This window comes from Vipera ursinii (assembly GCF_947247035.1).
Source record: "Vipera ursinii genome assembly, chromosome: 4".
In the NCBI taxonomy this organism is placed as follows: domain Eukaryota; kingdom Metazoa; phylum Chordata; class Lepidosauria; order Squamata; family Viperidae; genus Vipera; species Vipera ursinii.
In genome coordinates, this window is record NC_139514.1 from 96,440,571 (window position 1) to 96,459,527 (window position 18,957).

At 36.5% G+C, this 18,957-nt stretch overlaps 1 protein-coding gene across 1 annotated transcript in view; it reads left to right on the top strand.

Annotated features, from left to right (window-relative positions):
* The window catches only part of PCCA (propionyl-CoA carboxylase subunit alpha), a gene marked incomplete at its 5' end in the record, with an annotated part of 236,024 nt that overhangs the window by 145,308 nt on the left and 71,759 nt on the right, over window positions 1-18,957 (top strand). The window contains 2 exons of the mRNA XM_083361299.1: window positions 5,836-5,938; window positions 7,808-7,855. Coding sequence (XP_083217425.1) covers window positions 5,836-5,938; window positions 7,808-7,855 — 151 coding nt within the window. The remainder of the gene's footprint in view (window positions 1-5,835; window positions 5,939-7,807; window positions 7,856-18,957) is intronic.

Here is an 18,957-nt window from a genome sequence, read left to right on the forward strand (position 1 = left end):
GGCTTGCTGCTTTTGAGATGTATGATGAGCACAACCTGTGTATTACTAACAAGATGTTAAACTTGCGAACAGTACAAACAATCTGGATACATTTCAGGTACAAATACTGGCACTTACTTGATTATGTCATAGTCCTCTTAAAAACATCATCCAACCATTCATGGTACTGAGTTCTGGATAGATCACAGGCAGTGGTTCAGTCAGTACTCAACCTGCATATCAATCTTTTACATCATAAGCAACTGTCAGTATGTCTTTTAGCATCAGCAGATTTTGATATTTAGGTCAAGCCCAATGTTTTCAAGATGTATTTAATGAAAAACTCTCCAACAATTTACCACTTGTGAAAATCTGTTCTAAAATGTGGATGCAGTTTAAAGATGTGATCATGCAGACTGTAACAACTCAGACTGAAAATTTGGGTGCATCAAGACTAATTTGATGAAAACCACAAGATCATTTGAGCAGCCCTCCAGGCCAAGAACCAGGTCTGTACAGATTGGCAGGATGACTCATCATCTGTATCAAAAAAAGATAACCTTAAACCTGCAATCCAAAGTAGAGGTGGAATTGCAAGAAATGCAAAGAAAGGCTGAGCAGGTGAAATGCTATGCAGACACGCATGCCACCAGAGAGTTCTTCAGTTGCAATATAGTCAGCTTATGTACCTTCTAAATCAGAATGCCTCTTGTGTCATCTGATAGATTGAGCCTGATCAAAGACCAGCAATGATTGAAAAACCACTGGGCTGAACGTTTTCCCAATTTACTCAATAGGCTGTCCACAGTTGACCCTGATATCTTACAACAGATTCCTCAGCTGCCAGTCTTGGATGCCGTAGACCTGCCTCTCTCTGCTGAAGAAATCAAGCAAGGGTTCTCACAGATGAACTCAAATAAAGCAACAGGAAAGGATGGCATTCCTGCTGGGAACTGCAAAGCAGTAGACCCAAAAACCTTACAGATGTTTCAAGATATCTTGGAAGATATTTGGTTCACAGAGGAGATACTTGATTCCATGATGCCCTTCTGGAATAAATGTCTGTCTCTATAAAAATAAGGGAAGCCAATCAGACTGCAGGAATTGCAGGTATATTTCACTGCTGTCCATTGCAGACAAGATCCCCCCCCCAACATTCTCCAGAAAAGAACTTTTCAGATAGTAGTTTTCGGCCAGAATGGAGTACAGTAGCCATGAGGTGAGTGCAGGAGAAGTATGGTGAGTAGAACAAACCTCTTTACTTTGTCTTTGTTGACATGACAAAGGCATTTATCACTATATTCAGGGAGGCTGTCTAGAGTGTTCTGTTATGGATGCCGGAAGAAATTTGTGAAGTTGATTCAGTTGCTCCGTGATGGAATGAAGGATAAGTTCTTCACTGTTGTGATATATCACCTGCATTTGCTGCTTCCAGTGATGTGAAGCAGGGTTGTGTGCTAGCCTCAGACCTCTTCAATCTTTTCTTCACTTGCATCTTGTCATGTGCTGTCCAGGGTCTGAAAGAGGGAGTGTACATCAAGTACCTATTGGACAGCTCTCCTTTTGACCTTCACCACTTGAACACATGAGGTGCCTCCATGTGGTCATTCAAGAAACCCTTTTTGCTGATAACTGTATGCTCCTGGCATGTAAAGACAGTGATGTATAGTTGGTACTAAGCTCATTGAAATAGAACATTAACTGCTTGTATTTTCTCTTGCACTCATTCATCTATTACTGAGCAGTGTCTTGCAACTAAAGTGGACCCAACTTCCAGTACAAGAACGTGGCATTTTTCAATCTGGACAAAGGGGGCTCCAACTGGGATTTTTTTTTTGATTCAGGTCTTTCATAATTTGCTGGTTGTTTAAATAAATTGCATATTGCTGACTGTTTAAATGTTTACTTCTCCTGCCAGTAGTTTATTCTTTGGGAATCGCTCCTTTTATCTTGATATGAAGGCATCTGATAAAATGAAGATGTGTCTTTCTTACTATTGGGCTGTCTTTTCTTATATTAATGGTAGCTCTAGTTCTTTTGCAGAAGGAAAACTCTTTATTTTTATCAAATGGGAAGCTCAAAGATAGGGGAACGTATTCTTTCAGTCTTTTCATCTTGTTGCCATAAGAATAGAAACCAAGATTTCAAGGTAATTTGCACCTCTGAGAGAAAATCCCAGCTGAAACCAAAACACCAACTGTTCAATCTTCAAGAAGATCTACCTTTCCTAGTGTTCAAAAGTTAAAAGAGTGGGGAGGAGGCCCAAGCAGCAATGATAATCATAACCCTCAGGTAATTGTTAAACTACAAACCTCTGAAACTAAATAACAACCAACATATGAATTTTATAAAGCACATCCCATCACTTTGTCCTACCATCCAGACAGCTTCAGGAAGAGAAACATTGGCTAATTTCAGAGAAATTAAACCAGTGGCATCCACCAAGAATACTTGATCTTCTTGATCTGCTGTGTGATTTACATAATGTCTAAAAATAACAGCAAATGAAGAGCTGTTCTAGACCTGAAGTTAGCAAATTAGTAAAAGGTAAAGTAAAGGTAAAGGTTCCCCCGCACATGCGTGCTAGTCGTTTCCGACTCTAGGGGCCGGTGCTCATCTCCGTTTCAAAGCCGAAGAGCCAGCGCTTGTCCGAGGACGTCTCCGTGGTCATGTGGCTGGCATGACTAGACGCCAAAGGCGCACGGAACGCTGTTACCTTCCCACCGTAGTGGTCTTACATGCAAACGTCACACTCCTTCCTGGAGTAGCTTGATATGTTGAAACTACTTTAGAAGCCTTCTCCAACATGTCCATATAAAAGCTGTACTAGTGAACTCGCTATGAATACGCACCTTTTTCTTTCAGCTTGTCCATGGCTCCAGATGGTTGATAAAGGCATTACTGCTCACACTCTCATGAAGGAGAAGCTGATCTTTGTGATTACCGGTTCAATCAAACACATGATGGAGACTCACTATTCCATAGCAGGATGGTTAAACTGTATGGATTTAAATCTTGGGAAATAGAGTCTGAGCGTGGATGTGTTGTGCCAGAATGTAATATGGTATGGAAATTTCTTGATGCATTTTTTGCGGCAGCATCTAGCCTTCAGATCAAGCCTTGTGATTCCAAGTAGAAAGTAGAAACTGCAAGCTGCGTCTCTTCAGAAGGTCCTGTCCCTCTGAGGTCAAGGGGATGATCTGAAACGAACAGCTTCGGACAGGACTGCTCCGTTTTTATGTATCGTCTTAACATACTGTAGTCATTTTATGGCCACACTTTGTTGTCTTACTAATAACAGACACATTGAGTAGAACCTAATAAATTAATACTTGACTGGTTAAATAGTTTATAGACAATAGGGTGTTGGCAAGAAGGTAAAATGAAATCAGTATTTTAATGCCAGTAATAAGGAAGATACTATTGCTGGAAATGAAGGAAGTTGCATAAACACTGGTCCAACTATATTTCTGAAATACCATTTAAATAAAAGGAACATTCATTGCTTCCATTTATTCCAATGTAGCAGTCACAATTACCTTAATGCTTGTGGTAAAACCAAGCGGACCGAAGAGATTTTTTTGCCTGAAGAAAATGTTTTTGATTTCTCCTGGTAACATACCATTGTTACCATTGCTACTTTTTAAAAAAAATTTCTGTTACTTTATTTTAGCAGATATTGAAGAGACCTTCTTCCTAAGTTTCCTCAAGCAATACATAGATCTATCTAGCTCAAGGTTCTACCGTTTTAACTGACAGTTAAATAGTTTGAACTCTTCTGAACTTCCAACACCCCCTTCCAACAACCCAGCAGTGATTGCATGTTGGGCACCTGGTTATCTAGCCTGCATTTATGGCCTCTTGCAGCATCTTGCAATTATGTGACTGGTTTTGTTAAAAAATGGAATTTACTTCCAGTTTTTAGCAAAACTGGCCCATAGTGAACCATTGGTTGCTTAAAGACCGCAGCTTTCACTTTACAGCCATCAAGTTTGCTTAAACGGCTACTGCAAAAAGGGACGTAAAATCGAGTTGCTCACATGGGTAACCCACTTTACCATAATGTGTGACCATAATGGCAAGCTCCATTATAGTAAGTCATACAGATAGTCCTTGAGTTACGACCACAATTGACATAATGGCCATACGACCAAATGTATGATGCTAAGTGACACATTTGTTAAGTGAGTTTGCCCCATTTTATGACTTTTCTTGCCACGGTTGTTAAGAGAATTGTTGGATTAGTAACTTAGTAACATGGTTGGTAAGTGAATCTGGATTCCCTGTTGACTTTGCTTGTCAGAAGGTCACAAAAGCTGATCACATGACCCCGGGACACTGCGACCGTCATAAATGTGAACCACTAGGCATCTGAATTTTGATCACATGACCATGGGGAATGCTGCAACGATTATAAGTGTGAAAAACAGTCATAAGCCACTTTATTCAGTGCCATTGTAACTTTGAATGATTACTAAATGAACTGTTGTAAGTCGAGGACTACTTGTATGTGTTTTAAACTGAAGATATAAGGAGTTGTAGCTTAGATATGTCATGAATCTACTGTACTGAACAATTAACCTTGCATAATAAATTCAATAAAATTTGATATATCTAGGATGCTGAGTCTTTTAAATCTATGAATTTGTTGTTACAGTTTAAGATTGATTGTTTTATACAAATTATAGTTTTAATTTGCATACATCAAGAATTCAGTTCCATTATTATTACTTGTTTGTTGTCTAGGTTTCTGGTTGTCAGGAAGTTTCTTGATGACATATCTTCCTAAATGGGATTAAGTTCACCAGGCTTCCTTTTCTATAGATGTAATTAAGTAAAATAGCATGGTATAGGATTATTTGTAGTATTTGTAGAGAACTGAAAAGAGATAGCCTTCTAGTGTAATGAAATCACTAAACATATGTTGAGTTATAACAAGGGCATACAATCACAGGAGAGGAACTCAAGGAGAAAAGTGGGGCCAATTATGATAATGAACAGGTAGCCAAATGAAAAGGATGGAAGAGAGCATAGGGTAACAATGTGAAATTATGATTAGCATGGTAAGCAGCTGGCATAGCCTAAAAATTGTCAGATGTCAAGAACATCATAGCAGAATGCACTTTAAGGACAGTATGAAAAGACAAGCTCTTTGGTATGATTGTAAAGGTAGTTATTGAAAAATACAATTTTTGCATTGGGAGACTAGTAATTCTGTGAAATTTTTATTTTAGAAATCTTGTATATTACTGATTTGTATATTGATCTAAACTCATTTATATGCTTCTTGTTCTTTGAAGATTTCTTTCCAGAAATATACTCAAATGTTGCTTCTTTTTCTTAAAATTTGTAATTTGATCTGTTTTCAAAGAACCAGTGAATTTACATTAAGGACCATTGGAAATATTACGTACATTTCTATATTTTAACACTGAAAACCATTACTGCAGTTTTGTTGTTGTTTTTATTAATAAGAAAATAGTTCAGTTTGTTTATGTTTTAAGATAAATCCTCAGTAGGAGCACAATATTTCTGACATTGCTTATTTACAGAGCAGCTCTAACTCTCAGGAGAATTAGAATGTAGATACACCTGCCCAGAAGCTGCCATTATGTCATGTCAGACTAAAGTATTTAGGATCTTGTTTCAAGACTGAGTATAAGCCTCCCTCACAAACCTGTAAGACCAAAGACTATAACATACTTGACCACCACCCCCAACTAGCATTAATAAAGTGGAGTTTGAAGAAGCAGATTCCTCACTTTTCTCTTTACAATTAAAAAGCACTAACTTAGCTAGCTTAATTACGTAACCAAATCGAAGCTATTTATAATATGTTACCTTGTTTTGTTTTAGGGTTTCCCTTGCCAAACCTAACACAAAAAACTGGGAATTATGTATTCAGCTTGGAGACACAACTCATGCAGTTGTAGCTTCTTGTCAAGAATCCATTTTCTTTGTAAGTATTCTCACTATTGTAATAAATAGCATTTTGTAATTGTGTGGTATATTTGATTAAATTTCCAAGATTTAGACTGAAGAATAAAAGCATCTGAATAGTTTCCAGAAAGGGATATTTCTGTTGATCTGTTTTTAGGAAATCAACTATAAATCTTGTTGCATTGTAAAGTATATTAAGTGTTTTTTGATTTAAGGTTTTAGATCAATTTCATCAAAAGCATCTTATGTAATGGAATGTAATCATCAAAAACATGTCAGAATAAATGTACATGTCAGGCATGAACAACCAGACCCACATATACAGGTAGTCCTTGACTTATAATAGTATGTTTAGTAACCAAAGTTACAACAGCACTGAAAAAAGCAACTTATGAACATTTTTCACACTTATGACTGTTGCAGTGCCCCCATAATCACACAATTAAAATTCTTGATAACTGACTCATATTTATGATGGTTGCAGTGTCCCAGGGTCATACAATCACCGTTTGTGCCTTTCTGATAAGCAAACTCAATGGGGAAGCCAGATTCACTTAATAACCATGTTAAGGGCAAAATGCCCTTAACAAATGTCTCATTTAGCAACAGAAAATTTGAGCTCAATTATAATTGTAAGTTAAGGACTACCTGTATAGAGTTCAAACTAGCTGCTTTATTGTTCTATGCCTACTTCACAGGAATCTTCCCAGATTGGCAGACTAGATAAATCTCAAAGGCATTCAAGGTGGGGGGGAGGGGTGTCAGACCTTGCTGTCTTATGTTTTTACTCAACAAGTCCATGTTAATTCCCCATTTGAGCCCTCCTCCCACCTAGGACATTTGCTCTCTTAATAGCTTCAAATAGAAAAAGGTGTTTCAGAATGCACATGGGTTTACATGTACTAACTCATCATCTTGTGGACCCTCCCCAAACTTTGCCACACCTTCCTTGCACCCTTGTGTGCCCTTCCCTATCTGGCAGAACCTACTTGCCTGCTTGCGAGCATCTGGTATTTGCAACTTCCTGTCTTCCACATTGACCTGGTTGTCGGGAGGTGGCAGGGGCTACCAGATATTACTTGGCAACACTAGTTCCAGTCCCAATTTTTGTCCTAAATCAACTACCTGTATATGTCCTTCCTTAAAGTCAGTTTCTTAATTTGCAATTATTCCATTCATTGTGAGCTCTATGGGCTACCCTGATCTTTCAAAAAGCTAATTTGTAGAGAGTAATTTAGCTTTGAAATGATGTCAACATACTTCCTTCTTGAGATAATTTACAGAACAAATTATTTTAAATTTGGAGCAAAACTAATAGGTAAAGGTAAAAACATAGATACATATAGTGGTTGTCTATTGTTAGTACATACATGATTTTACATGTTGAGTACAACAGCTGAATATATATATAAGCAATATATAAAAGATTTAGTTCTTAGAATTATATTGTTCTATATTTTGCTCCACAGTGGAGACTCTTTAGTGAGGAACAAAAGAATAAATATAAATAATTGTGGAGTTCCCTCTCCCAACTCAGTTTTGCTCTCTCAATATTGGTTTGGTTTATTTTCCTCTTTGCTGTATATATGCAGGGTTGAGATTCAGCTGGTGCGCACCACTTCGGCAGAACCGGTAGCTAATTTTTTGTTGCCCAGGCCCAGAATGGACTTCCGGAAGCAGCATCCACACAGAGAACTGGTTGTTCACATACTTGAATCCCATCACTGTATATATATATCTCAATGGGGAAACTGGAAACATATTCATTTTGGTTCCCTCCTGATATCTTGGAAATAAATTGAGATTTTTAGCTCCACGTATTGTACTTCCAACTTAGAATTCAGAGTAGTTTTTGCTTTGTGCTTTTGTCTTTTTACTGTCCCTTCAGTCACACCTGGTATGTTCTGATATGGAATGCGGAGGAATCATTTCTTCAGTGAGTTTACTTCCAATAAGCTTTATATTGCTTTGTGCCTGGAAATCAAAATAAGGAACAGTTATATTTGCAGATACAGTCTAGGGAAAAGTTTCAGATGCCATCTTACCACATCAGGAAATAATTCACTGCTTTTATGAAAGCACCAGCTTGAAATAAAAATTTAAAATTAAAGTTATTATTATAGCTTGAAATAGTTTCATTGTGATGTTTTGCTTCAGGTAATCCATTTTGATTAGTTGACAAACTTGTATGTTCTCCAGAAATATTTATTCCACATAAATATGTATACTGTGTTGAAATATTTTCTTTTGAAGCACATTTTGTTTCTAATTCTTCACACTTACCATATTATTTTGAAATCTTACGTCCACTTGCATTGCTTTAGTGACCTTGTTGATTAAATGCACCTTCTAACCATAATTGTTATTTTTTTTCTCATCTTTCTTCATTGTTGTTCTTTAAATATGGATCTTAGTCCAACCTTGTATAAGACTTCCTGTTCGCATTAGCGGGACTAAATGAGTGTGAGGAAATAAATATTAAAAGTATTACTGTATATACAGCCAATCTTACACACTGAAATTATATACGGTATTCAGAATCATTATCCTGAATCTATCAGGATATTTATCAGGAGTCTTCAAACTTGGCCTATTTATGACTTGTGGACTTCAACTCCCAGAATTCCTCAGCCAGGCATGCTGATTGAGGAATTCTGGGAGTTGGTCCACACGTCATAAAAGAGCCAAGTTTGAAGACCCCTGATTCATATGCTAGGTTAGAAGATTATAATTTTAGTTGGGCAAGATCGATATCAGATCCAAGACCAAGGACAACACACCAAAATCCAATTGAGTCCAATCTGTTATTTGCTTCTGCCTAAAGGACAGAATGTTATGTAATACACAGACACACACTTTTCTCAAGTGCCTAGAAAGACAATTAAGGGGAATTGTTTTTCATTTATCCTAACCGGCTCTCTATTTTCTACTATATAAATTATCTACTTTTTTAATTGTTGCCCCAAGTGGTTTTTTTCTGTTTATTTTTCTTATCAATTGTTCTTATGGACATATATTGGCATAATTTTAGATGATTTGGTATTAATTGTAAAATATGTTATAAAAATACTGGAATTCTGGGACATTCAATGAAAGTGAATACTTCTTTTTTATCTCTGTACATTTCTGGAGTCTACTATGGAGCTTCAGTCAGAATGTCCTAGAAATAGGGGGTGTTTGGCTCCTTTCTTTCTAGTTCATATGGCCAAGGGATATGGCTCTTGCTCTTTCTTATTTTACTTCTGCTGCAGGCTCATCATATGGAGTAGACCTCTTATTAGAAGAGTTCAGCTCATTCAATGAAAATAATCTGTGGTAAAATGTATTTTTAAAATTCTTTTATTACTCTTTGTTTTATGTCTTTTTGGGGTTAGTAATGTTTATTTTTCTCATTAGAGGAACCAAAATGAGTTCTACCCCATGCCATTCCTGGCTTATGGCCATAGACCTATCTTTTAGGGAAAGCTTTAGCAGTAGCTTCTTGATGGTTATTCCTAATGTATTTTGAATCTTGCAAGAAGATATTGTTTTTATTGCTAGGTCCTTTAGTTTCAGGTCCCAGTGTTAGCAAACATCTGAACTCTGCTGTAAGCCCACACTGGCTATGCCAATCCAAATGTTTGGCATCACTGAAATAAATGAGACACACATAATTGCACAGTAGGTAGACTGTGACCATCTGCTTTGAAGTCATAGCTTATAACCGTGAACTCCTGCTGCTGGTTTGCCCATACTCAATTATATCTATTAGCATTTCCATGATAAAGTTGAAGTACCAGACATAAATCTGCCAAAGAAATAGTTAACTCTCTGTATCCTGAATATTAGCTCTTCATTTTTAATTGTTTCATTGATAGAACATGTCTGATGTGTGAGCTATTTCATCTTGTTTTGGAATCTCTAAAATCTGCCCAGTGGGGAAATTTCTCAGAATTATGCTGCCAAAGCTTGCTTTCTTTGCTCTGAATTTCATTGCCTTTCTCAGAGCAAGACAGGCTTATTACCATGACTTTAATGTGGCTCTTAAGGCTTTATAGAATGAAAATAAAATAAAACTACTATACTGACTAGATGTGCATCAGCTGTGACTAACTGTTTTGATGTAGCCTTTTCAAAAGACTAGAGCAGAGCTTTCTTTTTTGAAATGTGTAAAGCAGTGTAGACATAGTTTCTCAGATGGATCTAATTAGTCCTTCATAGGGAATGGTTGCCTATTTGTTGCAGCTGAATTCTCATTGCATTCACCCATAACTAGAAACACCTCAGTTCAAACACATTTTTTTCAAACAAAAAGGGGTTTAAGGCTCCATGTTTTACTGCTTTTTGATGTCTGTTTCTCTTTAACAAAGAGAACCTTATGTTTATACAACTGTTGTTATTAAGAAAGCCCAGCTTTGTTGAAGAACTCATCAATATCTGACCGTTGGTAAAAGTAGAAGATGTTGATATACTAGGTAGGGAAGATCAGTTACATGTTTCTCACACAGTAGGCTCATTTATGGAGACAGCCTTATAGTAGCTGAATACAAATAACACACATCTAGTCAGATCAGATGTTATGACTGTTGCCAGCTTCTTTCTCATGGCTGGCTGTGGGAATTCCGGGAGTTGAAGTCCACATAACTTAAAAGTTGCCACGTTTGAGGAACACTACTCTAATCTCTCTCTCTCTCTCTCTCTCTCTCTCTCTCTCTCTCTCTCTCTCTCTCTCTCTCTCTCTCTATATATATATATATATATATATATATATATATATATATGTGTGTGTGTGTGTGTGTGTGTGTGTGTGTGTGTGTGTGTATGTATATGTGTATATATATATGTGTGTATATATACATACATATATATATATATATGTCAAATGTTAACTATTTATATATATTTATATTTATATATATTATATATTTATTTATAACTATATATATATATATATATATATATATATATATATATATATATATATATATATAAACTATTTTATATATATAAAAATCAGTCTAGGAAGAATTAGTAGACTTGGCAAGAGGCGTGGCGATATAAGTAAAAATAAATACTAAAGGAGGAAAAAGATCAGCTCTTCATCTTAGGCTCTTTCAATTCCACCACGTACATTAATTTATGTGGAAATGAGGAATATCAGTATTTAAAGTTCTGATTGGTTTTCATCTTGTAATCTAAGTTAAAATATCAAGACTCATATTCAGGGTGATTTCTCAGCAACATCTGAGCATCTGGAATCTAAAGCTTGCAAAAAGATACAAGAAGATGAAAGGAGTTTGTACTTGATTTTTCTAAAAAAAATAGAGCATAGTGTGTGCTGACCATGATAAATTTCACATTTATGAGAGAATTTTGATAAAATATCCTTTGTGATTTATTATCACAATATTTAAAAAGAAGAGAATAATGTAGTGATTGAAATTCATTCTTAGCAGTTTCAAAGCCAGAAACCTCACTTTTCTTAGTCATCAAAGCTCATTCTCTTAGAACAGTATCTATTTTATGAGTATGAAATTTTCCTTTTAACAAAGATCTGTGAAATTACAGAAAAGTCAGATACATGTTTTTTTTTAAAAAAATAGCCTCTAATACTCAGCAGTTTCATTTAGTAGACACATTCTTACATTTTCTTCATTCTGTAAATAAAGCATCATGTAAAGTGATGTCAGAAAAGTCGTTTTATATTATTTTAATTAACTTTCCTCCTTACAGCCAAGCCATTTAAGGAAGTGATCATCACTGGATCATGAACAATATCAACTATTTTATATGATGAGGTCCCTAAATGTGTGGGCAATTTCATTAGATAATTTTCAATTTATTCTTTTCAATCTTTTCAAATGTATTCAAACAAGAAAAACAAAGAAACAGTTGATGGCCTCTCTAAAACAGAGCTACTGCCTAATTTTTAACAACATACTTAAACTACATAGTATTGCATTTGTCAAAATAATTTAGGTACAGTCATAGACTAAAACAATTAAATACAGCATGCAATATATAAAGTATTTTTTGCAGTAGAAACTAATCATACCAAGAATATGTTGCAATCTAGCATCTTTTTTTAAAATGATGTCTGTAACTTTCTGCTCAGTGTGTCCCTTTTTTCTCTTCAGGAAATATATTTTGGAAGATTGAAAACCAAATCATTGTCAGGTTTCTGGCATAATTCATTAAATGTAGTTATAGTTGACTGCATTTTGTGGAGGTTCACAAAATTGATCACAGTTTATTTATTATAATATCTGACCATGCATAAAAGATTTTAACATATAAATTTCAGGTCTTTGATCTGTTTTATTATGACATTTAGCAAGTAGCAAAATAATCTTTTTATGTTAAATGCTTAATTTCCTCTTTTTTCCCTTTCTTTCAAAAATTACTAAGACACAACAATACAATACAAATTGTCTTAGACTTCTCTAATTATTTTTATTCAATGAAAATAACATACTATTTACTTACTGGAGAGCCTTGATTTTGTAAAGAAAAATAACGGAACAATGTCAGCAATAAACCATATTGCATGTAGGTAGCCTTCACTTACCGACTGTCAACTCTGTCATTAAGTGCAACATCATGTGACCATGACTTGTGACTTCCTGCCAGCTTCCCCACTGGTTTTGCTGGTTGGAAGCTAGGTATGAAGTTTGTAAACGGTGATCATATGACACTGAGATTTTATAACCATCAAAAATGTACCCTGCTTTCCAAGAAAATATAACTATATATATATATCTACACACACACACACACACACACACACACACACAGAGAGAGAGAGAGATATGCACACAAGCACACACTATTTTGGACATGTGTATAAAGCATTTTAAAGAAGATTCAGTTTTCTTCTGAATAAAGAAAACTTGTGTTTCTTGTAATAAACACAACAAATATTAAATAAACATCACTCTGTAAGGTATCTTTAATTATCAGAATTACAGATAGTCCTCGATTTACAACCGTTCATTTAGTGACTGTTCAAAGTTACAATGGCACTGAAAAAAGTGACTTATGACCATTTTTCACACTTATGGCCATTTCAGCATCCCCATGGTCATGTGATCAAATTCAGACACTTGGCAAATGACTCATATTTATGGCGGATAAAGTGTCCTGGGGTCAGGTAATCCCCTTTTACAACCTTCTGACAAGCAAAGTCAATGGGGAAGTGAGATTCATTTAACAACCTTGTTACTAACTTAATATCTGCAGTGATTAACTGTGGCAAGAAAAGTTGTAAAATGGAGTAAAACTCACTTAACAAATGTCTCACTTAGCAACAGAAATTTAGGCTCAATTTGGTCGTAGGTCAAGGACTACCCGTACTGCAGAAACAAAGGGAAAGAGATTTTATAAGATATTGTCCTGAAATGTTAGCAATAAGCCTGGGGCTGATAGTTCTGTATCAAGAGGATTGGAAAAGAATAATAACAAATAGGCTAATTCAAAGGAAGTGTGAGTAATTAGCATATAAGTATGAAAGCAAAAGGGTTAAATTATAGAGTAATTAGTAAGTGGATGATTAACATAAATGTAATAGTTTTTATAGTCATTTGAATACAATTGGGAATATAAATTACACAAAGTGCAGGGTATGATTTCATAATTAAAACAATGCCTACTTAAAGCATATTAAATGTTTGAGTGGCATTACCTATAATTTCTGATTGATGCTTGTTCTTCTATAATTGCATCCTTTAATGTGATAACAAAATCCTAATGAGTTTTCATATAATTTTTTTAGGGAGTAAAACTTTTCTAGCTTCTTTTGATTACATTCATCTATTGGTGGTCCTTGATTGATGATTGGTCTCTTAGAGACCCTTTGACATCTTAAGATGGGCTTGAAAAAAAGTTACTTACGACTCATCTTCAAAGTTATGACTGCGTTAGCAACCCCACAGTCATGTGATCACATTTCAGGCTTGTGGCAGCTGGCTTGCATTTATGACCAGCTGCAGCATCCCACAGTCAAATGAATGCATTTTGCTACTATTTGTGCTGTTTTCTGACAAAACCATTTGAATAAACTAGATTTGGACTTATGATTATATGATTTGCTTAATGATCACACAATGATCATTGTAAAAATATTCATAAAATTTAGTCTGGTCACATGGTGATTTAAGACCACTATGACTTATGACCAAATTCCTGAGCTCAATTGTGGTATATGTTGAGGACTACCTGTGTAAACAAATGCTTGCAATATGTTACATTTAAAATAGGTGACTAATAAAGGATAATATCCGTAGCTTAGGTTTGAAATGAAGCTCTCTGAACTTGCTTGTTTTCTTGCAGACATTTAATTACCTAAACTAGGTAACATCATCAGTGCACTGATGATGATACCTACTTTGGGTAATTATTATTTTTTAGCATATGATGAGAACATGATAAAAAAGAAGTAAACATATATACACAGTTCACATAATTATAAGTAAAACTTCTATGTGGGTTATGGCAGTGGCCTCATAACTGGATGTTCAGTTTAGCTATCCAGATGATTGCCTCTGGTATTGCTTTGTGCAGATCTTCTAGGGAACCAGAGAATGCTTGTCCTAGGCAACCTTGCACAATATGTTTAATAGTTTGCATATCAGCACCACAGTTGCAACAAGGGAAATCTTTTCATCCCCACTGATATGGGGTGGAGGCACCTCTTTCAGTATCACACCTAATTATGTTCAATTTTGTCCAGACAGAGCAAGGCAGGTCAAAATCAGGTGGCTTGGTAGAGGGATCATTAATGGTGAGGTACCTTGGCCCGTTCCTCTCTCCAGGCATTCTCGGTGATGAACTGGGAAGATGTTAAGTGAATAGCTGCTTTCCAAGCTGCCCTACAGGATTTCAATCTTGTGATGGGCTGTGCATTGTCCTGGTGAATAGGGAGGGCCTTGTTGTTCAGCATCCTTGACCATAGCCGAATGAGAGCTTGTTGTCTTCTGATGTGGGGCAGTATGGTATCGCTAAGTGCATAGGAGTGGGATGCAATGTGCCAGAGATGATATGCATTGTCTGGCAGAGTTGGACATCAACCATTTGAGTGGTGGTTATTATATTGTAAAATACAGTTCCGGTACTTCACTGAAGGCTGGTAATTTGCGTACCTATTGCTGAGGTGGAAAGTGGCTACTTCTGTTTGTGTTAGGTTTGGATGATAAAACATCTGCAAGAAAACAACCAACCTCAGAAAGCACCAAAGACCCCTGTAAAATAAGTGAGCAAACAATTAGAGAATATCTGTTACAGTTTTGAAAATCCTATTACAGTTTTATCCAGTTATGAAGGAAATTGCCAGTGAAACCTGTGGTTGTTATGCCTAACTCTTTGGAGGACTGAAGTACAGTACACACTGTTCAATGCAACGAACTTTGCTGCTGAAACTGTACAGTGTTCCAGTTTCTTTCTGGGTGCAATTCAAGGTATTGATTGTCACCTTTGTAGCTCTATATGGCTATAGGGACTACAGGACTAGGCACAAGTGGTTAATTTGTGAATCCTTGCCTGAAAGAAGTAGCAGTAAATGGGGAACTTCTGGGGGAGGTATAACAAACTAAAAGCAGCTCTGAGAAAGCAGAGCTAATGGCTTCAGTGAAGACCATTAACTAGTTCCTTGGAAACTTCCCAGATAAGGAGAGGATGAGAGATTACCCATATGTGTTCTGGATGGCTGCTCCCTGCTCCCAGGTATTGATGTCAGGCTGGTTGGTTTTAATTTCCTGGATCTGGTTCCCCCCCCCCTTTTTTTGTTTTTTTGAAGATGGGAACCACATCAGCTCTTTTCCAATCCTTAGATAGTTCCTCAGTGCTCCAAGACTTTGAAAGATATGTTTCAATGGTTCTAAAATTACGTCTGCCAGTTCCTTCAGAACTCTGGGATGTAGTCCATCAGGACCTGGTGATTTGAATCTTTCTAGAGCTGAGAAATGTTCCCTTATCTTATTTTTGCTTATCTTAATTTGCATTCCTAACTTGTCATTTACTTGTCTGTTTTGGTAAGTTGAGTTGTGTTTTCTTTTTGCATGAAGACAAATGCAAAGTATGGAGTAGTTCTGCTTTCTCTCTGTTGCCCAAATCTTGTCCTATTAGTCCTATTTTTTCTTTGACTTTTTTTCCCTATGTGTTGAAAAAAAATCTTTTTATTGTTTTTGACATTTGTTGCAAGTCTTACTTCCTTCAAATCCTTAGCTTTCTTAAGTTCAAATTAGAAGGTTCAGACTGTTTGTTGGTGTTCTGCCTCAGTTATGTGTTCCTCTTTCCAATTTTTGTATTTATCCTTTTTTTCTCTCAGTTGGTCTGTGGTTGTGCAACCATGCTATTTTTTTCTAGGTTTTCTTGTTTTCCTTTTTCATTGTTATTGAACTGGAATGGGTTTTTATAATCACATTTTTCAGAGTTTCTAAGCTTCTTGAGTCGATTTCCCCTTTAACGTTTTCATCTCTGGGATCCTTCCCAAGCTCTCTCTGAGTTTGTTAAAATCAGCTCTTTTAAAGTCTAAGTCAGACATGTCATACTCACGATGTCACATGACGTCACGCAACAAATCAGGACTGTTTTGCCATTGCCGGCAATGGGGTGGGCGCGACTTCTTGTGATGCCTCTGGCCCGTGGGCCGGCAGTTTGATACCCCTGGTCTAAGGCACTGATTTATTATGTTCTCTTGGTTGTGTCAGTTTTATATTGAATTCTAATATGATATGGTCACTCTCCCCTAAAGTTCCCACAGCTTCAATCCCTTTGATCACTTCTTCTGTGTTGGTAAGAATGAGGTCCAGTATAATAAAGGGGAATATAGGTGTCCCAGGATAATGTTGCAGGCGAGTCTATGACAATTCACCATGACCAATTTGCCACGGCCAACTCACCACAGCCAACTTAACTACGGCTAGCTTGCCATGGCCAACTTGCCGCAGCGTATTCACTGCAGGACAACTCGCCACAGCTAGCTTGCTGCAGAACAAGATTTACACTAATATCAGAGAAATGGTGGACTAGAATCATTAAAGAAAGGATGCAAAAGGAGGGACAAAATGACATGTGAATTGCAAAAATTAAAATATTTATTTATTTATTTAAAATAATTAAATAGAATTGTTAAATTGTCCCACTGCGAGTTGTCCTGAAGTGAGTTGGCCACGGTAAGTTGGTCGTGGTGACTTGACCATGGCAAGTTGGCAATAGCGAGTTGGCTATAGTAAGTTGTCCCATTCCAGTTGCAGGATCCAATCTTTCAGACGTGCGGGAGCCCATTTTCAGGGCTCTAGTGTGGATCTTTGGAGATCCATGTTCCAAGTTATTGTCTGAGGGCAGTTCTAGCATTTTCAAAAGACACTGAGCACAGAAATTCCATAGAGAAGCCCAGTAGATGAGTTTTATCTAAGACTCTTTTAAGCCATAAAGAAATTATCTCCAAATACTACTGGGGCCAATCCTACAGAGAGAAAGATTAATTTTAGCCAAAAGAAGAAACCATGCTGTAGCATTTGAGAATATACCAGTCTCTACGTGCAGGAGTAGCAGTTTTGGTATGTTTTGGAACCATCAGTATTGCTCTGATAACCTTATTTTAAATAGTTTTAAATTTGGGAGCATAAAGAATCTGAGTGGCTGCTCAGAAAACATTGCAAGCTACAGGGAAATAATGTTCTCCTTTTGAGTGGTAAAATCTTGTGATAGCTGTAGAGGTACACCGATTCCGTTATAAGGAAACATGGAGTCGCGCTTCAAGATATTTGTGCACACCTGCTCAGTATGAGTCCAATTTATTTTCCATTTGTGAATTTTACAACAATACTGGGCAGATATTAAAACATTAGTTTTCTGATAATTTCTTGATAACTTTTCTGTGAACAGAATAGAGCTAGTGCCTAAGACAGAGGTCCCCAACGTTTTGGGCACCAGGAACCGGTTACAGGGAGACAGTTTTTTCCGCGGACCAGACGGGGCATGGGTTTGTGTGCTGCCTGCATCCTGAGGCTTTCCTTGTTTGGTTGCTGCTTGCTTGCATGCCATGGCCTGGTACTGGTCCACGGACCGGGGACCCCTGGCCTAAGACACAAACTGGCAGCTCCTATAATATTGGTAAGGCACTGCTGTGGCAGCTTGAAGCCACCAGCATGTGGCTTTTGCTTTTTCCACTACCTGAAGTTTCTCTTTGGAAGGTTCTCTTGGTTGCCCCAGAATATAATTTGTGGGAGCAGAAAGAAGCATTTTCTATAGAACACTTAACATTCGTACCAGTAACATCACCAACTGCCAGTTTGTTTTAATAGCTCAGATAGAATCTTTTCTCTGTATATAATAAATATTTTCTTTCTATTTCTCAGACTAATGTATTGTGAACAATGTGGGTGTTTTGAATGAGTGAATAACCCTGAGCCTTTTACTTTCATGTCTTTGACAATGGAAGATTAACTAGATTTAAGTGATTTGCAATAAGTATTTTTCCTTTTCGTATCAGATAAAACAAGTCAGCAGTTCTTAATTTTATTAAATATTGTTCCCTCATTGTTTTGTGGTAGGTACTTTGATGTGTTTTACTTTTCGTGTATTGAATTGATAAAAAGCTAGTGTGAAAACATTTCCATAAACTATTTGGAACATTCAGTTTTCCAACTTACGTAAGTGCAGAGGAAAAGGTGTGCACACCCTGGAAGAATTTGGCACCAGATTAGGGTTACTTACTTCCTTTATCTTTAAAAAAATTACTAATTGGGTTAACCTTGATATGACTGTGGTCTTACTTTTTTTACAAAGCTGCCCTCAACATAAAGTCTTTTTAAAACATAGTTTAGCCTATGAAGAATGTTCATAACATTTTTTTCTAATGAGAATTTTTATTAAGCTTGGTGTCCTGTGTATGAATCGGAACATTTAATTGAATAATGGATTTTTCCATAAAAAGTAATGTTTTAGTGTTGTTTCACTGAAGTGTTCTTTCTTTCAGAGATTCAACTTCAACCTTTGTATGTTTGATACTTTGAAGTAAGATAGCAAATCCAAACAACCTAATTTATGCTAAATAGCAAG